We start from the raw sequence: 23,833 nt of genomic DNA, 5'->3' as shown, positions 1-23,833 counted from the left end.
CTACCCCATGGTATATAAATGGGGTCGCTGGAAATTAGGGAGGAGATGCTTTTGGAGGTCAGTCTGTGCTGGTGCATTGGGCTACCCTGTCCACAAAGATGTCAGTCTGTTTATTGACTTTAAGTTCATGAACAATGTGTGAAAGGTGGACAAATAAGCCAGGGTTGCTGTTCTTCGTCACTAAGTGGATGTCAGGTGAGGTCATGTGTGCGAATGGCAGTAACAGCTCCCCAACAAGCGCTGTCCACAAGCACAGCTGAGGAAGGTGTGATTAGTCAGCTCCTGGGGGAGTGTTAATGCTGTGAAACCTTCAGAATACCAGAGAAATTAATTTTATTCAATGAAATCAGTAAAAGGTACAAAAGACATGTAATATTTTATCAGTGAAGATATTGCTTTAGAAATAAAAAAAGAAAATGCTGGAAATACTCAGGTCAGGCAGCATCTGTGGAGAGAGAAAGAGAGTTAACATTTCAGGTCGATGACCTTTCATCAGAACTGCAAAAAGTTAGAGATGTAACAGATTTTTAAGCAAGTACAGAGGCAGGGAAAGGTGGAGGGGAGGAAAGAACAAAAGGGAAGGTCTGTGATAGGATGGAAGGCAGGAGAGATTAAATGACAAAATAACAACAGAAAATGCTGGAAAAACTCAGCAGGTCAGGCAACATCCGTGGACAGAAATTTGAGTTGACGTTTCGGGTCGAACCCTTCTTCAAAACTGGAAAGAAAAGATGGATCGGAGGCAGGGCAGCGATCGGACAAAAGAATAAAAGAAACAAAAGAAGTAAAAAAGAGACAATGAAAGGTGTTAGAAGCTAGACGAGATGGTAATAGGCTGAGATTGGGTGTAAAGTGTACTGGCAGGGCAAGGGATAGCTGCCAGGTGTGAGAGCGAAACAGAAGAAAGGGGGGGGGGGGAAAGGAGTGGAAAAATTACAAGAAATGACACAAGGGATGATGATGCAAAGCAAAAGGAGACGGTAATGGGACCAGTAAAGAAACAAAAGATGGTTTAGAGGAGGTGTAAATGGCAGCAGCAGAATTAACAACAACTTGTATTTCTATAGCACCTTTAACGTAGTAAAACGTCACAAGGCACTTCACAGGATTATTAAAAATCAAACAATTTGACACTGAGCCACATAAGGAGAAATTAGGGCAGGTGACCAAAAGCTTGGCCAAAGAGGTAGGTTTTAAGAGCGAGTTAAAGAAGGAAAGAGAGGTAGTGAGGCGGAGAGGTTCAGGCAGGGAATTCCAGAGCTTAGGGCCTCGGCAACAGAAGGCACAGCCACCAATGGTTGAGTGATTATAATCAGGGATGCTCAAAAGGGCAGAATTAGAGGAGCGCGGATGTCTCGGGGGTGTTGTGGGGGTGAAGGAGATTACAGAGATAGGGAGGGGCGAGGGATTTGAAAACAAGGATGAGAATTCATCAGCAACATCTGCAATCCGAAAACTTGGGGGCAGAGGTTATGATCTGAAATTATGGAACTCAATGTTGAGTTCGGATGTAAAGTGCCCAATAGAAAGATGAGGTACTGTTCCTCGAGCTTGCATTGAGCTTCATTACAACAGTGTAGGTGGCCGAGGACCGAGAGGTCAGAGTGGGAGTGGGGCGGAGAATTAAAAAGCTCAGGGCCACGACTGCGGACTGAACAGAGGTGTTCCGCAAAGCGGTCACCCAATCTGTGTTTGGTCTTCCCAATGTAGAGACGACCACATCGTGAGCAGTGAATACAATAACTAAATTACAAGAAATCACTGATTCACCTGGAAGGAGTGTTTGGGGCTCGGGACAGTGGGAAGGGAGGAGGTGAAAGGTCAGGTGTTGCATCGCCTGCACTTGCACAGGAAGGTGCAGTGGGATGGGGAGGGGGTGTTGGGGGTAATTGAAGAGTGGACCAGAGTGTCACGGAGGGAACGGTCCCTTCGGTATGCTGAAAGGAGGGATGGGGAAGATGTGCTTGGCGGTGGGATCACGCTGGACGTGGCGAAAATGGCAGAGGATGATCCGTTGAATGTGGAGGCTGGTGGGGTGGAAGGTGAGGACAAGGAGAACCCGATCATGGTTCTGGGTGGGAAGGGAAGGGGTGTGGGCAGAAGTGCGGGAAATGGAATGGACATGGTCGAGGGCCCTATCATGGTAAAGGGGAATCCTTGGTTGACTAAAAAGGAAGACATATCAGAAGCACTGGTATGGAAGGTGGCATAGTCGGAACAGATGTGACGGAGACAGAAAAACTGGGAGAATGGAATAGAGCCCTTAGAGGGGTGGGAGGAAGTGTAGTCAAAGTAGCTGTGGGAGTCAGTGGACTTGTACTGGATATTGCTCGATAGTCTATCCCCAGAAATGGAGTCAAAGAAGTCGAGGAAGGGAAGGGGAGAGTCAGAGATGGACCATGTGAAGGCGAGGGAAGGGGGGAAATTCGAAGCAAAGTTGAAGACATTTTCCAGTTCGGGGCGAAAACTGTTTAAGCATCAGTATCAGTAAAGCTTCTCACCAGAAGAGTTACAGAACACTGCATGAGGCATAGTTCAAAGAATGGCAGATTTCTAAACACCCAGTACCTAAAAAAAGGACTTGGTTCATTCGCTCAGACAGAAACAGAAAACCATCACAGCAGATGGTGCCCAGTAACTTACCTTACTCTCCACCAGGGAAAGCAGGATCTGCTCCATGACGTCCATTACAGCGGGGACAGAACTTTGAATGTGTCCGACCATCACACCAATCGCCACCCTCGACAGCTCATAGCTGAGATTTGTATTCTTACGAACCAGTTCAATCAGCTCAGCTCCAATGGTCTTGGGCACGGAGACCATGGGCTTGCAGGGCTCTGCTTCAGATGCTGAAGGCGACACTGATGATGCAGACTCTTTGTTCTGGGTTTGACTGAGCACGCTTTCAGCATTCAAGTCGATGTGGAAGGATGCTTGCAGCTGGCAGCTGGAACTAAGGGCATCAGCCGAAAGTGCTGGGCTTGTGTTAGCGTGGAGAGGGATGCTGGTTGGATACCTAGGGGCAGTAAAAGTGCTTCGAGTCGGGAGGGGTGGAGGGGTTGCCGAAGGACTGGAAGTGGCTATAGATTGCTGTGGCTCAGGGGAGTTGGAGGAGCCAGTGTACAGAGTGTCCAGAGAGGCTGTACTCACAGATGAAACAGTTGACACAGTCCGTGGAGAGATTTCTACAGTCTCTGAAAGCAAGAAGGAGGAATGAATGAAGCACAATCCTTCGAGAAAGCTAGTGTTAGTAAGTTAGTAAATTAAAATTACATCTGTCTTCACTAGAGAAGAGGATGCTGCCAATGTCACAGTTGAGGAGGAGGAAGTAGAGAAATTGGATAGGATAAAGATAGAAACCAGAGATACTTAAAAGGTGGCAGCACCCAAAGTAGGAAAGTCATCCAGTCTGGATGGGATGGATCCTTGGTTACTGAGGGAAGTAATGGTGTAAATTGCAGAGGCTTTGGCCATAATCTTCCAATCCTCCTTAGATATGGGGATGACACCAAAGGACTGCAAATGTTACAAATTTGTTGGTGGTGGGGAAATTTATAGACACAATAATCCGAGACACAATTAATTGGAACTTGGAAAATTGGAACTTGGCTAATAAATGAAAAAGTCACATCGAATTTGTTAAAGGCAAATCGTGTTTGACTAACTTGATTGAGTTCTTTGATGAAGTAGCAGAGAGGGTTGATGAGGGTAGTGCAGTTGATTTTGTGTAAATGGACTTTCAAAAGGCGTTTCACAAAGTACCACAAAATAGACCAAAGGCGACATGAGGAAAAAAAAATTTACGCAGCGAGTGGTTAGCATCTGGAATGCACTGGCTGAAAGGGTGGTGGAGGCAGGCTCAATCATGGCTTTCAAAAGAGAATTGGATAAGTACCAGAGGGGAAAAATATTGCAGGGCTATAGGGAAAGGGCAAGGTAGTGGGACTAGCTGAAGTGCTTTTGCAGAGAGCTGGCATGGGTTCAACGGGCCGAATGGCCTCCTTCTGTGCTGTAACCATTCTATGATTCTATTCTATGAAATTAAAGCCCATGGGATTAAAGGGACAGTGGCAGTGCAGATATACAATTGGTTAAGGCACAGAAATTAGACAGTAGCAGTGAGATAGGACCACTGATCGTTTTGATCTATATTAATGACCTGGGCATCATTCCAAAGTTTGCAGATGACACAAAACTCTGAAATGTAATAAACAATGAGGAGGATAGTAACAGGCTTCAGGAGAATATAGACAGACTGATGAAATGGGCAGACACATGACAGATGAAATTTAATGCAGAGAAGTGTGAAGTGATATTTTGGTAGAAAAAATGAGGAGAGATAATATAAACTAAATGGTGCAATTTTAAAGGGGGTGCAGGAACAGAGAGACCTGCGAGTGTATGTATACAAGTCTTTAAAGGTGGCAGGACAAGTTGAGAAGTCCGTTAAAAAAGCATATGGGATCCTTGGCTTTATTAATAGAGGAATAGAGTAGAAAAGCAAGGAAGTTATGCTAAACCTTTATAAAACACTGGTTTGGCCTCAGCTGGAGTATTGTGTCCAATTCTGGGCACCGCACTTCAGGAAGGGTGTCAAGGCCTTAGAGGGTGCAGAAGAGATTTATTAGAATGGTTCCAGGAATGAGGAACTTCAGTTATGTGGAGAGACTGGAGAAGCTGGGATTGTTCTCCTTAGAGCAGAGAAGGTTAAAAGGAGATTTGCTGGAGGTGCTCAAAATCATGAACGGTTCTGATAGAGTAAATAAGGAGAAACTGTTTCCAGTGGCAGAAGGGTCAGTAACCAAAGGACACACATTTAAGGTGATTGGTAAAAGAACCAGAGGTGACAGAAGGAAACATTTTTTTTTTTTATTTTTTTTTTATAAAAACACAGCGAGTTGTTGTGATCTGGAATGCACTGTCTGAAAGGGCGGTGGAAGCTGATTCAATAATAACTTTCAAAAGGGAATTGGATAAATACTTGAAGGGATAAAATTTACAGGCCTATGGGGAAAGAGCAGGGAAGCGGGACTAATTGGAGAGCTCTTTCAAAGAGTCAGCACAAGCACGATGGGAAAAAAATGGCCTCCTCCTGTGCTGTACCATTTTATGATTCTATCTACAATAGTTATTTACATACAGTATTAAAAACCAGTCAGTGACAGCCATATGAAAATAAATCCATCTACATCAAACCAAATCAAAACTAGCTTTCTTCTCTATCATGAAGCATCGTCTTGCTGTAATTACAGTTGCAAAGGCTATCTTGCTCTGTTTGTGAACAAACCAATCATATGTGTAAAGCAGGATGGGAACATAAAATCTCCTGATGGCTTGGATTCTGCTGGAAGCTAGCGACACAGATGAGGCCAATCACTCACCACAGGTCTGGTGTAGCTGCGAGGAGTTTGTACTTCCCAATGATGCAAGTAGTACCGATAACTGTAACTGGACCAGCAGCAGCTCAACATTTGACATAGGACAAACGACAACTTTAATAACCACAACCAGTGCAACCTCAACTTGTTAAAGATCAGGAGCCCATGCGCTCTGCTGGGCTGCTTTTAACTAACCCAGAGAGGAGAGCTAGCCATCTTGTAACATGAAAAATCTCACTGGCAGTCAGTGAGACTGAGCAGCGGTCTGTGCAAGCACTAGTACAGGTGTGCAGAGCTGGGCTTTGCTCTCTGACTGCAGAGAGGGGCAGTGGAGTTGGTGCTGTTGTAAGAGTATGTGCCAGGTCACCCCAGCACCTTACCCACTGAGGCACAGCTTCTTTAACACAGTCCCTGAATAGTTCACAAACACATCAACAAACAAACACAAACTCTACCTGAACTAGAGAATTATACACAATCACAGAAAGGGCTTCACTTGCACAATTTTGAAGGGTCAGAAGCGTCACTAATTAAAGCACAATCAGTCGAATGGAGATGCTTGTACCAGTACAGGATTCCATGCCGTTTCATTTCAGAAATACTATTTCTAATAGTTGATCGTGGGAATTTGGAGCTGGGCTGTTATTGTGGTCACTTCAGTTTGATGATGCAAGAGGGCCGAGAAGCCTGTGTTGGTGTCTCTGTGCTGGCTTGGTTTTCTCCATGTTGGAGAAGGTACACCTCACTACCTGCAATGCAAAATTTCACTCCCAGGCAGCTGAATCACCTCGCCATGGATTGATTCTTTAACATGTGTTCATTGAGGATCACATATATTGGTTATCTGACTGCAGGAGACAGAGCTGATCAGTTTTGACTGGTTGTCACATCAGGGATCATGTGAGCAATGCACTCAGCCCTGTGTTGTCTTGGAAATGGATGAAAAGCTTGAGCCAGGTTTCTGAGAGGCGATTAACAACCCCTTGAACTCTATTTGCGACGGGGAGTTTAGTGGCCAGAATCTGCTGTTCTAAATATAAACCAAAGTCTCTCCCAGTTCGATCCTGGCTAAGCCTTGGTGGTAACTGGTGGAACAAAGTCACAAGAAATTAACAAAGTTTCAAGAAGTTTTACTTGGATACATAAACCATTCCAATTTATGTTATTTGACTACTGCTTCTGATAATTTTATATATCTTAATAAATTGGAGATGTACAGCCTGCCTGTCAGAATCGGGGAGAAAAAGGCAGCTTGTGTTACCGTCCGTGAGCTGATGAGCTTTTGCCAAGGTTACTCCCAGACTAGGTTTGCATTTGTCGGAAGTGGTCCTTCCACATTACAACAGAACAGTGACTGCACTTCAACAAGTACTGCATTGGCTGTAAAGCACTTTGAAACATCCTGTGAAAGACACGATAGAAATGCAAGTCTTTCTTATTTTCTTTCTTCACATTGGGTGGGGGTAACTAATTGCAAAGCATCGAACGATAACCATCATTGGAATAAAGGTGTTCAGGAGGCTATGTAAGAAGCACAGCTCAACAAAGTATTGGACCTCGAAACAGTAGACTTTGAGGGAATACAAAATAAGAACTAATATCATAAAAAGGAACACACCGATAATCAAGAGATCTACAGTAGAAAAGAGAGAGAAATTTTTCAGACAGATCAAATCAGATCAACAAGGGCAGGAGTAACCAACCTGTCCACAGCCATGGACGCGATCGACCACACCATCCTCCTCCAATGCCTCACCATCACTGTCCAGCTCAGTGGGACTGCCCTCACCTGGTTCCACTTTTACCTATCCAATCACAGTCTGAGCATCTCTAGAAATAGCTTCTCTTCCCACCCCAACACTGTTGCCTCTGGGGACCCCCAAGGATCTAGCCTTGGCCTCCTCCTCCATATCTACATGTCACCTCTTGGTGGCATCAACCAAGACAAGGGGTTGGGTTCCACATACACGCTGACGACACCCAGCTCTACCTTGCCACCACCTCCACTGCCTGTTGTCAGACTGCTTGTCTGACATTCAATCCTGAATAAGCCAATTTTTCCTCCGATTAAATATTGGGAAGCACAAAGCCATCGTCTTTAATCCCCACCACAAACTCCGTTCCCCAGTCATCGACTCCATTCCTCTCCCTGGTCACTATCCAAGGCTGAAGCAGACCGTTTGCAACCTTGGTGTCCTATTTGACCCTCTCCATCACCAAGACCGCCTGCTTCCACCTCCATCTCTCTGTCTCTGCCCATCTGCTGCTAAAACCCACATCCATGCTTTAGTTACCTCAAACCTTGACTATTACAATGCTCGCCTCGTTGGCCTCCCACCTACCGCCTTCTGTAAACTTCTACTCATCCAAAACTCTGCTGCCCGTATCCTAACTGACACCAAGTCCCGTTCAACCATCAATCCTGTCCTTGCTACATTGACTCCTGGCCCATCAATGCATCAAATATTAAAATCTCAATTTTGCATTCAAATGCCACCATGACTTTGACCCTCCCTATCTCTGTATCTTCATACAGCCCTACAACCCTCAGAGAAGCCTCGTTTTCTGACTCCAACTTTTTGTGCATCCCCTGCACCCCCTTTCCTTCACCCCACCATTGGTGGCTGTGTCTTCAACTGTCTAGACCCCACATTCTGGAATGTCCTCTCCACCCTCCTTAAAACCCACCTCATGGTCACCTGTCCTAATATCTCCTCCTACTGTGAAGCATTGGGATGTTTTTCTACATTAAAGGTGTTATTAAATATTGGGAAGCACAAAGCCATTGTCTTTAATCCCTGCCACAAACTCTGTTCCCCAACCATTGACTCCATTCCTCTCCCTGGCCACTGTCTGAGGCTGAACCAGACCGTTCGCAACATAGAAGATAGGAGCAGGAGTAGGCCATTCGGCCCCTCGAGCCTGTTCCGCCATTTAATGAGGTCATGGCTGATCATCCAAATTCAGTACCCTGTCCCTGCTTTCTCCCCATATCCCTTGATCCCTTTACCCTCAAGAAATATATCTAACTCTTGAATATATTTAATAAGTTGGCCTCAACTGCCTTCTGTGGTAGAGAATTCCACAGGTTCACCACTCTCTGGGTGAAGAAATTCCTCCTCATCTCAGTCCTAAATGGCTTACCCCTTATCCTTAGACTGTGACCCCTGGTTCTGGACTCGTCCGCCATCGGGAACATCCTTCCTACATCTAGTCTGTCTAGTCCTGTTAGAATTTTATTCTTTTAAATGAGGTCCCCTCTCATTCTTCTAAACTCTAGCGAATATAAGCCTAATCGACCCAATCTCTCCTCATACATCATTCCTGCCATCCCAGGTATCAGCCTGGTGAATCTTCACTGCACTCCCTCCATGGCAAGGACATCCTTCCTCAGATAAGGTGACCAAAACTGCACACAATACTCAAGATGTGGTCTCACCAAGGCCCTGTACAACTGCAGCAAGACATCCTTGCTACTGTACTCAAATCCTCTCGCTATAAAGACCAACATACTATTTGCCTTCTTAACCGCCTGCTGCACCTGCATGCTTACCTTCATCGACTGGTGCACAAGGACACCCAGGTCTCGTTGCACTTCCCCTTTTCCCAATCTATTGCCATTCAGATAATAATCTGTCTTCCTGTTTTTGCCACCAAAGTGGATAACCTCGCATTTATCCACATTATACTGCATCTGCCATGCGTCTGCCAATCACCCAAACTGTCCAAATCATACTGGAGTTTCTCTGCATCCTCCTCACAGCACACACACCCACCCAGCTTTGTGTCGTCTGCAAACCTGGAGATATTACATCTAGTTCCCTCGTCTAGATCATTAATATATATTGTGAAATGCTGGGGTCCTAGCACCGATCCCTGCAGTACCCAACTAGTCCCTGCCTGCCACTCGGAAAAAGACCCGTTCATTCCAACTCTCTGCTTCCTGTCTGCCAACCAGTTCTCTGTCCAAGTCAGTACCTTACCCCCAATCCCATGTGCTTTAACTTTGCACGCCAATCTCTTATGCAGGACCTTATCGAAAGCCTTCTGAAAGTCCAAATACACCACATCCACTGGTTCTCCCTTATCTATTTTACCAGTTACATCCTCAAAAAATTCCAGTAGATTAGTCAAGCATGATTTGCCTTTTGTAAATCCATGTTGACTTTGTCCGATCCGGTCACTGTTTTCCAAGTGCTCTGCTATTACATCTTTTATAATGGACTCTAGCATTTTCCCCACTACCTCTCCACCACCTTTTTTGAATAGTGGGGTTACATTAGCTACCCTGCAATCCATGGGAACTATTCCAGAGTCTATAGAATTTTGGAAGATGACCAGCAATGCATCTACTATTTCTAGGGCCACTTCCTTAAGTACCCTAGGATGTAGATTATCAGGCCCTGGGGATTTATCGGCCTGCAATCCCGTCAATTTCCCTAACACCATTTCCCTACAAATACTGATTTCATTCAATTCCTCCCTCTCATTCAACCCTATGTTCCCTGAAATCTCTGGAAGGTTATTTGTGTCCTCCTTTGTGAAGACAGAATGTATTTATTTAGTTGGTCTGCCATTTCTTTGTTCCCCATTATAAATTCCCCTGATTCTGACTGCAAGGGACCTACGCATGACTTCACCAATCTTTTTCTCTTCACATATCTATAGAAGCTTTTACAGTCAGTTTTTATGTTCCCTGCAAGCTTACTCTCATTTCCCCCCTCTTAATTAATCCCTTTATCCTCCTTTGCTGAATCCTAAACTGCTCCCAATCCTCAGTTTTGCTACTTTTTCTGGCCAATTTAGATGTCCTCTCCTTGGACCTTATGCTATCCCTAATTTCCCTTGCTAGCCACTGTTGAGTCACCTTTTTTGTTTTATTTTTATGTTGGTGTCCCATTACCTTGGTGTCCTATTTGACCCTCTCCATTACCAAGGCTGCCTACTTCCACCTCCATCTCGCTGTCTCTGCACATCTGCTGCTAAAACCCACATCCATGCTTTAGTTACCTCAAACCTCAAGGCAAATTAATGTTGTTAAATAGAGTCGTGGAAAACAGTACTGGAGATTCTTTAACAGGGTAACATCTAGGCAGCTAGTTATTACACACACTTCGCATAGCTGTGTACTAGTTTTTGCTTCCCAGTGATGCAAGATTTGCAGATAACGTTAACCAAACCAGTATCAAGTTGGCATTTGCTGTCAGGCAAGAATATTTTCAAAACATGCAAGGAAAATGTCCGGTCGGAGGATATTGTCAGTTGTCAAGGTAAGTGAGACAGGTGAAAAAGTAATGAGAAGCCAAAAGAAATACAATGCAAGGTGGATGGAACATATACACAATAAACAAAGGTGAAAGAAATTATCACCCACTTCAAAATGAGAGAGAAGTTGTTATCCAGGGATTGAGAAAGACTTGTTCAATATTAATGCACTGAATTAAAAAAGGATGGCCGGTCCTTTGCCAATCCAGGCTGACTGTTCCTGAATCAGACACGTTTCTCCAGCTATTCACTAATTTTATGTTATGGGCTTGAGGAAATAGTGCATGATTGAGGTGAGACGAACTGCACTGATTTCCTGGCCTAGCCCTTTCCCATTTCTTGGGCAAGTACTCATAGTTGCCACTCTTCAGTCCTTTGGCATGTGTGCCATTTTCATGAATTTTTATTGCACTTCAACACATTAGATTCTGGGATTATGTTAACCAAGGGATCAAAAGATGGATTCCCAACCTCCTTCACTTATGGGGAATATACAATCTATCTGGGTCAGGTGACTTTAATTCACTGTTAAATGCTGTCACAAGAAAGTGTTTTTCCTCAGTTCTGGTACTTACACTCCCCCACTCAGATACTCCTACAGTCCCACTCCCCTCCTCAGATACTCCTACAGTCCCACTCCCCCCCCCAGATACTCCTACAGTCCCACTCCCCCCTCAGATACTCCTACACTCCCCCCCCAGATACTCCTACAGTCCCACTCCCCCCCAAATACTCCTACAGTCCCACTCCCCCCCGATACTCCTACAGTCCCACTCCCCCCCCCCCAAGATACTCCTACAGTCCCACTCCCCCCCAAGATACTCCTACAGTCCAACTCCCCCCTCAGATACTCCTACAGTCCCACTTCCCCCTCAGATACTCCTACAGTCCCACTCCCCCCCTCAGATATTCCTACAATCGCTCCTCAGATACTCCTGCAGACCCCCCTCAGATACTCCTACAGTCCGACTCCCCCCTCAGATACTCCTACAGACCCACTCCGTCCCTCAGATACTCCTACAATCACCCACCCTCAGATATTCCTTGTCATGAATCTTAACATGACTCATGAAGTAACACTGGGTGGCCAGCTGGTGGCGCCGTCCAAGGAGTATAAATACTCAGGTGAAGGCCCAGCTTGCTCAGGATGTTTCTGTAACCAGGAACTAGTGATGTAACTAGAAATCTCATGGTTTTGAAACAGTTGATTAAAGTCTTGTTTTATAGTCAAACCAAGTGCTCAGTAGTCTTTTTACATCAATTTAATCAACTGTGTATCGGCTCCACGCTCTGAGTAATTTCGGGAACAGCCAGCTACGACTTCAACTGTAGAAGGGAACTCCGGCGTAGTAATCAATCCATCATGGACAAAGTACTCAGACCCGCCCGTCTTGACCTGGACCCGAATTCACCTACAACTGCTAAGGTATGGAAACACTGGTATCGTACCTTCAGCAACTTCCTCAGGATGTGTGGTGAGAATGTTCCTGATAAATTAGAGATACTTGCCAATTATGTATCTCATGTGCTTGACTATATCGAAGACTGTGTAGACTATGACTCCGCTATCCTAATATTACAGCGACTGTATGTTGAGGCTCCAAACAAAATTTTTGCTTGGCATCTACTGGCCACTACTCGACAACAACCCGGGGAATCACTTGAATTCCTTCAAATGCTTCGCAGGCTCAGCAAGGATTGTAATCTTAAAGCTGTCACAACTGAGCAGTACCAGAAGGAGCTAATTCGGGATTCTTTGAGTAACGGAATTACGTCTTCCTTCATACGCCAGCGTCTGTTGGAGAATAAAAGCCTCGAGTTACAGGCTGCCTATGACCAGGCATGTTCCCTGGACTTAGCAAAGGGGAATGCAGATACCTGTCTTTTACCACGTGCACGGGCTGCTGCTATCACTTATAATGACTCCTTCGATTGGTCTCGGGCAGAAGCCCTCACTGATGATGACTCTAACCTAGCTGATGACAACCCTACCCGAGAAGCCTTCACTGATGACGATCCTGCCCTAATGGTATCTTGGCAATCTGGAAGGAAGTGTTTCTTCTGTGGAGGTGCATTCCACTGTATGAAATTTTGTCCTGCTCATAACGCAACCTGCAATCATTGCAGTAAGAAAGGTCACTTTTCTAAGGTATGCCAGTCAAGAGCCTCTGTTAGTAAGAAAGGCCACATTTCTAAGGTATACCGGTCGAGACCCCCTGTTAGTTTTGCAGCTACTATCTATAAAACTGCTCCTCCCCCAAGAGCCACTACTAAGGTTACAGCTGCAATCTATAAAATTGCTCCTCCCCCAAGAACCACTATTAAGGTTATAGCTGTCAAGGGTAAAACTGCCCCTCCTCCCATCACAGCTGTTTTTCCCCAAAGTCTGTCCCATGCAGCCACGAAGGTTTCGGTAAATGGACACATTTTGAGTGCACTAATCGACTCATGCAGCTCTGACAGCTTCATTAGTGAGCGGGCTGTCAGTAAGTTAAAACTGCGTATTTACCCCTCGGACAGGGAAATCGCAATGGCTCGGACGACACTGACCACCAACTCTTCAGGCTTTTGTCTTGTTGACCTTATTCTCAATGGCTGTACTTATTTCTCCACCCGGCTCGGGGTGCTCAAAAACCTATGCAGTGATGTGCTCCTGGGACAGGATTTCCAGAAACAACACAAAAGGCTAACTTTCGAGTTTGGAGGGTCAAAGCCGGAGCTTACCATTTCCAAAGTACCATTTTGTGCGCTTTCGGCCGCTTTGCTCGATGAGCCCTCGTTTGCCCATCTTTCCCCCGATGTAAGCCCATAGTCACTAAATCACGACATTTCAGCCAAGATGATCGATCCTTTATCGAGGCAGAAATCTCTCGCCTCCTAGCTGATGGTATCATTGAGCCATGTTCATCTTCTTGGCTGGCTCAAGTCGTCGTTGTTAAAAATCCTCTGAAGCAACACAAGAAACGTCTTTGCTTCGATTACTCGCAAACTATTAACGAGTATACCGACCTGGATGCCTACCCACTACCACGCATCGATGACATGGTCAATAACCTTGCCAACTACACGGTATTTTCAACTTTTGATTTAAAGAGCGCATACCATCAAGTACCGTTAAAGGACTCTGACAAAAAGTATACGGCTTTTGAGGCCAATGGTCGGCTTTACCAGTTTTGTCGCCTTCCATTTGGGGTCACCAATGGGGTGGCCATCTTTCAACAGGCAATGGATAGCCTAGTCAAACAGAAGAACTTAACAGACACTTTTCCATATCTGGATAATATCACCATTGCTGGTCATGACCAGAAGGAGCATGATGCCAACCTCCAGAAATTTTTTGACGTTCTCCGTTGTCGCAATTTAACCTTAAATGAGTCCAAATCTGTGAAATCAGTACCATCAGCCAACATCCTTGGTTACTGGGTGGGCAACGGTGTCATCAAACCGGATCCGGAGCGACTTCGTCCGCTTCAGGAGCTCCCTCCCTCTACGAATCTCGGCTCTCTTCGTCGGGCACTTGGCATGTTCGCCTATTATGCGAACTGGATACCCTACTTCTCCGACAAGATCCAACCCCTGCTTCATGCAAAGTCATTTCCGTTGGAGGCAACAGCTATTTCAGCTTTCAACCTCCTCAACCGACAACTGGAAAAAGGCCACGCTTCGTTCCATCGATAAAAATCTCCCTTTCGTGGTCGAGTGCGAAGCATTGGATGTGGCAATCTCGGCTACCTTGAATCAAGGTGGTCGACCCGTTGCATTTCTGTCCAGAATTTTGCAGGATAGCGAGCTCCATTATCCTCCTGTCGAGGAGGAGGCTACGGCCATCATCGAAGCAGTACGTAAATGGAGTCATTTTCTCGCTCGTTGTCATTTCACGCTCCGTGGCCTTTATGCTGGCTAACCGGAAATGCACTAAAATCAAGAATAACAAAATATAACTCTGGAGGAGGGAATTGGCCGCCTTTGGCTATACCATACATTATCGACCCGGCAAAGAGAATGTGGCCCTGGACACCCTCACGTGTGCATTCTGCTCTTCCATGTCAACTTCGACTCTTGCGGACCTTCATACTGACTTATGCCATCCTGGCATTACCCGTATGTTGCACTTTGTGCGATCTAAAAATCTCCCATTTTCTACGGAAGATGTGAAAAGAACTTGCTCCACCTGTAGAATCTGTGCGGAATTAAAACCGCAATTCTTCCATCCATCAGATGGCTCGCTCATACACGCTATACAGCGACTCAACATTGACTTCAAAGGCCCATTGCCTTCCTCAACGCAAAACACCTACTTACTTACTATGGTGGACGAATATTCACGCTTTCCCTTTGCTTTCCCCTGTCCCAATATGCTTACTTCCACAGTGATCAACTGCCTCGATCAGGTCTTTTCCCTTTGTGGTACGGCCAATTTCATCCACTCTGATCGGGGTCCCTTCTTCATGTCAAGCGAACTCAAAAGTTGTCTTTCCCAACGGGGAATCGCCACAAGCAAAACGACACCGTATCATCCCATCGGTAACGGACAGGTTGAGAGATACAACGCTATCATTTGGAACGCTGTTTGTCTTGCACGGAGGTCACGCAACCTACCAGACCAGCAGTAGGAAACTATGCTCCCTGACACGTTGCATTCCATCAGGTCTCTTCTTTCTACGTCCACCAATGTCACTCCTCACGAGCGATTCTTCAGGTTCCAGCGTCGCTCCACTCATTGGACGTCCCTACAGTCATGGTTGGCAGCTCCCGGCCCCGTGTTGCTCCGAAGAATCATCCAATCTTCCAAAAACGATCCCGTCTTATCATGACTCATGAAATAACACTGGGTGGCCAGCTGGTGGCGCCGTCCAAGGAGTATAAATATTCGGGCGAGGGCCCAGCTTGCTGAGGATGTTTCTGTAACCAGGAATCTCATGGTTTTGAAACAGTTGATTTAAGCCTTGTTTTATACTCAAACCAAGTGCTCAGTAGACTTTTTACATCACTCCTGCAGTCCCACTCCCCCCCTCAGATACTCCTACAGTCCCACTCCCCCCATAGATATTCCTACATAGATAGAAACATAGAAGATAGGAACAGGAGTAGGCCATTCGGCCCCTCGAGCCTGCGCTGCCATTCAATGAGATCATGGCTGATCATCCAAATTCAGTACCCTGTCCCTACCTTCTCCCCATATCCCTTGATCCCTTTAGCATTAAGAAATATATCTAACTCCTTCTTGAATATATTTAACTAGCTGGAGTGCCCAGCAGTGCCGAGGGTTTTTTTGAGGACATGTTATGAAAAAAGTACAAATAATTTTATATATATATATAAATAAATGAGTTTGTCTGTCAGAGAGGGGGTGATGGGGCCGCAGGGCGGGCTGATGGGGCCGCAGGGCGGGGTGATGGGGCCGCAGGACGGGGTGATGGGGCCGCAGGACGGGGTGATGGGGCCGCAGGACGGGGTGATGGGGCCGCAGGACGGGGTGATGGGGCCGCAGGACGGGGTGATGGGGGGGAAAGGGGGGTGGGGGGAGGGATGGGAAAGTGTGTTTGGGGGGGAAAGGGGGGTGGGGGGAGGAAAGGGAGCTCAGGCTCGGGCTCAATACAGTTCGCAACTGAATAGCCTGACGACACTCAATGTCAAGGCTGACACGTGAAGTAGAGCCACTTCATTGCAGCACTGAGAGTGCCTATGGATCTGTGCTCCAGCAGGAGTTAGTGCCTTCAGGAGAGTAAAAGGAGAAAATTGGGGAAACAAACCCCAATTTTGAGCAGAATTGGAATTAATGATGAAGACACACGTCAAGATTATTTTAACTGGCTCCTTGAATGTTTTTCTCAAAAATTAGAAAAATCCAACAATAATATCTTCAAATAAGAAATATTCTTAAGGAACACAGTTATCTTTGGCTGGCTTCATGAACTCAGACGCTGTCCAAGCATAATTCCAATAGAAGCTTGCAGTCCTCCCTCCCCCCACCCCATTCATTCCTTTTGTGTGGAATCTCTGATCCAAACACAACACTTAAATACAAAACCTCGACTGCGGATAAACTGTTTCCCCAATTATCTGGATTTTAATGCACAGCGCCATGGTGCGGCGGCCCGAGCGAGAGCGAGCCCGGGTGCCGGTCGGTGCAGCCCCGCAGCGGAGCAGAGGCTCCAGCACCCGGCGCCACTCGGGCTCGGAGGCGGGCAGCTGGCGCCGGCACAGCCGCTTGAAATAGCCGTCAGAGTAGGCGAGCCTCCGGGCGAAGGGCAGCGACCGCGGCCCCAAGCAACAGCTCCTTCCCCACCAGCCCATCATCGCTGCTCCTACTTCCGCGAGGCCGGGGTGACAGGAGAGAGGGGAGAAAGCGGCGGAGACCCCGTGGGTGGCGTAGCGCCCGAGGCTCGGCCCGAGTCACCCGAGCTGAGCTCCCGCTCCCTCCGACCCGAAGAGCTCGGCAGTGACATCCTGCAGAGCGGAGAGGCCCGGGTGACAGGAGAGAGGGGAGAAAGCGGAGAGAAGGAGGGGGCCAGCCTTTACCAAGATGGCGGCGATGGCGGGCCGTTGGTTTGGAATCGGGCCCAGCAGGACGGGCGGTGCCTAGCTCGGGCGTGGCTGGCGAGGAGAGGCCAAGGCTTCGAGGCCTGAGGCCTGCAGGCAGCTCATCCACCGTGGATGCAAACAACCCGCGAGCGGAGCGGCCGGGGTGACAGGAGGGGAGAAAGTGGAGAGAAGGAGGAGGGTGAGGGTGGGACTGGGGCCCATGGTCGGACAAAGGCACAGTTGCTGCATCACAAACAACAATGGCCACCGCTTGCTTTTCAGTTTGAAGGATTAGGCCCCGCCCACACAAGCCATGAAACGCCCCCCGGTGACGCAGCAACCCCCCCCCCCCCCCCCGCCGTAGGATTGGTCAACCTTCACGTCACTCAATGCTAATGAGCGGATTTCCCCCGTATGATTGGCCAACCGCTAATGAGCGGAATTTTTAACGTTTTTTGTCTACTGTCCGAACAATTTTTGTCTGACCAAAACGTAAATACGCCTAGGACACCCTCCTAATCATAACCTTTCTTTTGATATAACATATGCGTAGGTACGCTCTATAACTTTTGAGTGATGCCCAGAAAGACAGACAGACAGAACTATTTTTATATATAGACTAGCTGGAGTGCCCGGCGGTGCCGAGGCTTTTTTGAGGGCATGTTGTTGTTGGAAGAGAGCGAGCGACTGGGGCGGGGGGGGGGGAAAGAGAGCGAGCGACTGGGGGGAAGGGGAGGGGGGGAAAGAGGAGGGGGGGAAGAGGAGGGGGGAAAGGGGAGGGGGGGAGAAAGTGGAGGGGGGGAGAAAGTGGAGGGGAGGGGGAGGGGGAGAAAGTGGAGGGGAGGGGGAGAAAGTGGAGGGGAGGGGGAGGGGGGGAGAAAGGGGAGGGGGAGGGGGGAGAAAGGGGAGGGGGGAGGGGGGGAGAAAGGGGAGGGGGGGGAGAAAGGGGAGGGGGGAGCCAGCAGACCCTCTCCCCTCTGCCAGCGATGGCTCCGCTGAGCTCCGTGCCGCCCCACGCACTGACATGCCGAGCGCAGCGCCCCGGTCAGCCCGAGCCCCGCCCTCCTGAGGCGGCTTGAGACGGCCGATTGCGGCTGGCCGGGCCCGGTTGCATTGGTAACCCTCCTCCCCTCCCCGCCTCCCGATCTCCGGGACCGGGCCTGAGTGGCTTGAGACGGCCGATTGCGGCTGGCGAGCCCGGTTGCCGGGTTAACCGTCTCCGCTCCCCCCTGCTAACCTGCTCGCTTCCCTCTGGCCGCGCTGTGTGGAGGTGCGCGTGTGCCGTGCAGCGCAAGTGCGAATGAAGCCCCAGCCAGCCTTTACCAAGATGGCTGGTTCGGAATTGGGTTCCAGCGGGGGGGGTCGGGGGTGAGGGGTGGGAGGAGCTTGCCACAAAACAATTGCCTTGGGTCCAGCATGGCTGGCAACAGACGCCCAGGCTTCGAGGCCTACCTGCAATAACGGGGAAAGGTAGGAAAATTAATGAGATTAGATAAAAGATTTAGAAAGTAATTAACTTATTTAAAAAAACCAATGTGTTTTAAAAGCAAATTTTTTTTTTTTTTTTTTTTTTTTTTAAAGACGCAGAAAGCGGGAAAAAGAAATGAAAAGCTTGGAATCAAGATGCCGGCGACTCACCTCGGTTGAGTACGATAAGGCCCGCCCACACACGCACCGATTGGTGGACCGTCAGGTCACCGAAGCGTAGAATTGGTCAATCGTCCCGTCACTCTACTCTAGGAGTGCCCGCCCGCACGCGCCAGGAACCCGCCCCCGCCACGCAGCGATTGGTCGACCGTCGGGTCGCTCGACCGTACGATTGGTCGACCTCAACGTCACTCGATGCGAATCAGCGGATAATGAGCGTAATGTTGAACGTTTTTTGGATACCGCGGGCGCAATTTTTGTCTCGCCGAAACGTAAATACGCTTATGACGGTTCTGGAATTGTAAGCTTTCTTTCGATGTAACACACATGTAGGTACGCTCTATAACTTTCGAGTTTATACAATACAGACAGACGGAATGACAGACAGACAGATCGACCGCTATATATATATGCCCCGGCGGTGCCGAGGCTTTTTTGAGGGCATGTTGTTGTTGGAAGAGAGAGAGGGAGCGACTGGGGGGAAGAGAGAGAGGGAAGGAGAGAGAGAGAGAGAGGGAAGGAGAGAGAGGGAAGGAGAGAGAGAGAGAGAGAGAGAGAGATGGAAGGAGAGAGAGAGAGAGAGATGGAAGGAGAGAGAGAGAGAGAGGGGGAAGGAGAGAGAGAGAGAGAGAGGGGAAGGAGAGAGAGAGAGAGAGGGGGAAGGGGGAGAGAGAGAGGGGGAAGGAGAGAGAGAGGGGGGGAAGGAGAGAGGGGGGGAAGGAGAGAGAGAGAGATGGAAGGAGAGAGAGAGATGGAAGGAGAGAGAGAGATGGAAGGAGAGAGAGGGGGAAGGAGAGAGAGAGAGAGCGAGGGAAGGAGAGCGAGGGAAGGAGAGAGAGAGCGAGGGAAGGAGAGAGAGAGCGAGGGAAGGAGAGAGAGAGCGAGGGAAGGAGAGAGAGAGAGCGAGGGAAGGAGAGAGAGAGAGAGCGAGGGAAGGAGAGAGAGAGAGAGAGAGGGAAGGAGAGAGGGAAGGAGAGAGAGAGGGAAGGAGAGAGAGGGAAGGAGAGAGAGGGAAGGAGAGAGAGGGAAGGAGAGAGAGGGAAGGAGAGAGAGAGAGAGAGAGAGAGAGAGGGAAGGAGAGAGAGAGAGAGAGGAGAGAGAGAGAGGGAAGGAGAGAGAGAGAGAGAGGGAGGGAAGGAGAGAGAGAGAGAGGGAAGGAGAGAGAGGGGGAAATAGAGAGAGGGGGACAGAGAGAGGGAAGGGGAAGGGAGAGAGAGAGAGGGAAGGAGAGAGAGGGAAGGAGAGAGAGAGAGAGGGACTGGGGGAGAGAGAGAGAGAGAGGCTGGGGGGAGACGAGAGAGAGACTGGGAGTGTGAGAGAGAGAGAGAGAGAGACTGGAAGTGAGAGAGAGAGAGAGAGAGAGGGAGATTGGGAGTGTGAGAGAGAGAGATTGGGAGTGAGAGAGAGAGAGATTGGGAGTGTGAGAGAGCGAGATTGGGAGTGTGAGAGAGAGAGAGAGATTGGGAGTGTGAGAGAGAGGGAGATTGGGAGTGTGAGAGAGAGAGAGAGAGAGAGAGATTGGGAGTGTGAGAGAGAGAGAGAGAGAGAGATATTGGGAGTGTGAGAGAGAGAGAGAGAGATGGTGAGTGTGAGAGAGAGAGCTTGGGAGTGTGAGAAAGAGAGATTGGGAGTGTGAGAGAAAGAGAGATTGGGAGTGTGAGAGAGAGAGATTGGGAGTGTGAGAGAGAGAGAGAGATTGGGAGTGTGAGAGAGAGAGAGAGAGATTGGGAGTGTGAGAGAGAGAGATTGGGAGTGTGAGAGAGAGAGAGATTGGGAGTGTGAGAGAGAGAGAGAGAGAGAGATTGGGAGTGTGACAATACAGCATGGCTGATTACCTGACCATGGTAAAGGATAGGAAACTGAGAAAAACCTTGACAATGTACAGACTTAGTGAACATAGCCTGGCGATCGAAAAAGGTAGACACAGGCAGACCCGGCTACCAAGAGAGGACAGGATATGCTCTCACTGCAGTCAGGGAGTGATGGAGACAGAGATGCACTTCCTCACAGCTTGTAGAAAATATCAGGGCATAAGGGAGAATTTCTACCCAAAATTCACAAAAATATGCCCGGAATTCAGAAATTTGAATGACGACCAAAAACTCCCATACCTACTAGGGAAAGAGAGAAATTGTGTAACCTTAGCAGCACACTATGTTACAGCTTGCCATAAACAGAGGGAGAACCACTAAATATAAGAAAAGAGTACATACAAATTATATGAATGTATATTTATACAATCAGGGATATATCTGTTTATACACTGTATGGATAGATCTGTATTTTTTGTCTTCAACCATGAATATTTTTCGATGCTTTGGCAACATAAGGTGTACCTTGTCATGCCAATAAAGCGATTTGAATTGAATTGAGAGAGAGAGAGAGATTGGGAGTGTGAGAGAGATTGTGAGTGTGAGAGAGAGAGAGAGAGAGAGATTGTGAGTGTGAGAGAGAGAGAGAGATTGGGAGTGAGAGAGAGAGAGATTGGGAGTGTGAGAGAGAGAGACTGGGAGTGTGAGAGAGAGAGAGACTGGAAGTGTGTGAGAGAGAGAGACTGGGAGTGTGAGAGAGAGAGAGAGACTGGGAGTGTGAGAGAGAGAGAGAGAGAGATTGGGAGTGTGAGAGAGAGTGTGACTGGGAGCAATAAAAAGAAAATTCTACAACATCCAAATCCCAATCAAAATCTGGCTCAAAATATTTGACAGCATAATCCTGCCCATTGCACTGTACCGGTAGTGAAGTATGGGGCCCGCTAAATCACCAAAGCTACACTAAATGGGAAAAACACACAATAGAAGCCCCTACATGCAGAATTCTGCCGAAGCATCCTTCGCACCCAAAGAAAAACGCCAACAAAATGCATGCAGAGCCGAACTAGGCAGATACCCACTGATAATAAACATCCAAAAACGAGCACTAAACTTCCTAAATCACCTCAAATCTAGCTCCCCAGACACCCTTCATTTCAAAGCCTTTCAGACCCAAGAGCTAAACCCAGAAAAGAGTCCCCCTGAGTCAGCTGCTACTGAAACTAAGTACTCAGCCGGACCCCTGACCCAGCCCCAGACCAACACAGCCGTCCAAACACCAATCCGAGTGAACCAAATCATTAAACAATGCAAAGAAACCTACCTGGAACATTGGAACAAAATAACCGAAAGCCAAAAGCAGATTAGAATGTTACTGGGCCCTAAAAAGAGAATATAAACTGGCAGACTACCTCACGACCATCAGAGACACAAAACAGAGACAGACCCCTCACCAGGTACAGACTAAGCGACCACCAACTGGAAATTGAAAAAGGCAGATACAAGAAATCCTGGCAGCCTAGAGAGAATAGAATATGCGATCAATGTCTGGCCGGCGAGGTTGAAACAGAAATGCATTTTCCTCCTAAAATGCGAAAAATTCAACACATCAAGAAACATATTATTCAACAAGCTAAGCCAAACAACCCCAGATTTCAAGGAATTGGATGACCTGTCAAAATTGAGATTAGTCCTGGGAGAAGGAGACAGACCATACCTTGGGGCCAAATATGTAACAACATTGTCACAACCTGAGGACTGTTTAAAATTAATATTGAACGTACCAAATGAAGTAGAAAGACTGTTTAAAATTAATATTGTTTTAAAAGTAATATTGTATGTACCCAACAAATGTCAAATCGATTGGCACCTACAGAATGTTGGAAAACTGTACCTTTTTGCTATGTAAGCTTTTGGCAATATGGTTCTCTGTAAACTTTCATGCCAATAAAGCATTTGAATTGGAATTGGAATTGGAGAGAGTGAGTGTGACTGGGGAGTGTGAGAGAGAGAGAGAGATTGGGAGTGAGAGAGAGAGATTGGGAGTGAGAGAGAGAGAGAGACTGGGAGTGAGAGAGAGAGATTGGGAGTGAGAGAGAGAGAGAGAGATTGGGAGTGTGAGAGAGAGAGACTGGGAGTGAGAGAGAGAGAGAGACTGAGAGTGTGAGAGAGAGACAGAGTGTGAGAGAGAAAGATTGGGAGTGTGTGAGAGAGAGATTGGGAGTGTGAGAGAGAGAGACTGGGAGTGAGAGAGAGAGAGAGAGAGAGAGAGAGAGAGACTGGGAGTGTGAGAGAGAGAGAGATTGGGAGTGAGAGAGAGAGAGACTGGGAGTGAGAGAGAGAGACTGGGAGTGAGAGAGAGAGATTGGGAGTGAGAGAGAGAGAGAGAGAGATTGGGAGTGTGAGAGAGAGAGACATTGGGAGTGTGAGAGAGAGAGAGACTGGGAAGTGTGAGAGAGAGAGACCTGGGAGTGAGAGAGAGAGAGACTGGGAGTGAGAGAGAGAGTGTTTGGGAGTGTGAGAGAGAGAGAGAGACTGAGAGTGTGAGAGAGAGACAGAGTGTGAGAGAGAAAGATTGGGAGTGTGTGAGAGAGAGATTGGGAGTGTGAGAGAGAGAGACTGGGAGTGAGAGAGAGAGAGAGAGAGAGAGAGGACTGGGAGTGTGAGAGAGAGAGAGATTGGGTGTGTGAGAGAGAGAGATTGGGAGTGTGAGAGAGAGAGAGAGAGAGATTGGGAGTGTGAGAGAGAGAGAGAGACTGGGAGTGTGGGAGAGAGAGAGATTGGGAGTGTGGGAGAGAGAGAGAGATTGGGAGTGTGGGAGAGAGAGAGAGATTGGGAGTGTGGGAGAGAGAAAGAGATTGGGAGTGAGAGAGAGAGAGAGAGAGACTGGAGTGTGAGAGGAGAGATTGGAGTGTGAGAGAGAGAGAGAGAGACTTGGAGTGTGAGAGAGAGATTGGAGTGTGAGAGAGAGAGAGAGACTGGGAGTGTGAGAGATGAGAGAGAGACTGGGAGTGTGAGAGAGAGAGATTGGGTGTGTGAGAGAGAGATTGGGAGTGTGAGAGAGAGAGAGATTGGAGTGTGAGAGAGAGAGAGATTGGGGAGTGTGAAGAGAGAGAGAGATTGGGAGTGTGAGAGAGAGAGATTGGGTGTGTGAGAGAGAGAGATTGGGTGTGAGAGAGAGAGAGATTGGGAGTGTGAGAGAGAGATTGG

At 47.8% G+C, this 23,833-nt stretch overlaps 2 protein-coding genes across 2 annotated transcripts in view; one reads left to right on the top strand and one right to left on the bottom strand.

The window, feature by feature from the left end:
* Nucleotides 1-7,000, bottom strand: part of LOC147110825 (NCK-interacting protein with SH3 domain-like) — a 31,155-nt gene extending 24,155 nt beyond the window's left edge. Inside the window, exon 1 of the mRNA XM_086001186.1 lies at nucleotides 2,644-7,000. Coding sequence (XP_085857312.1) covers nucleotides 2,644-2,823 — 180 coding nt within the window. The 5' untranslated portion in view covers nucleotides 2,824-7,000. The remainder of the gene's footprint in view (nucleotides 1-2,643) is intronic.
* Nucleotides 1-23,833, top strand: part of nckipsd (NCK interacting protein with SH3 domain) — a 282,238-nt gene that overhangs the window by 39,689 nt on the left and 218,716 nt on the right. The gene's annotated exons all lie outside the window — the stretch shown is intronic.

This window comes from Somniosus microcephalus, chromosome 11, assembly GCF_052327205.1.
Source record: "Somniosus microcephalus isolate GS21.2 chromosome 11, FLI_Smic_1.0, whole genome shotgun sequence".
NCBI lineage: Eukaryota > Metazoa > Chordata > Chondrichthyes > Squaliformes > Somniosidae > Somniosus > Somniosus microcephalus.
This window is presented reverse-complemented; position numbering and strand designations above follow the sequence as displayed.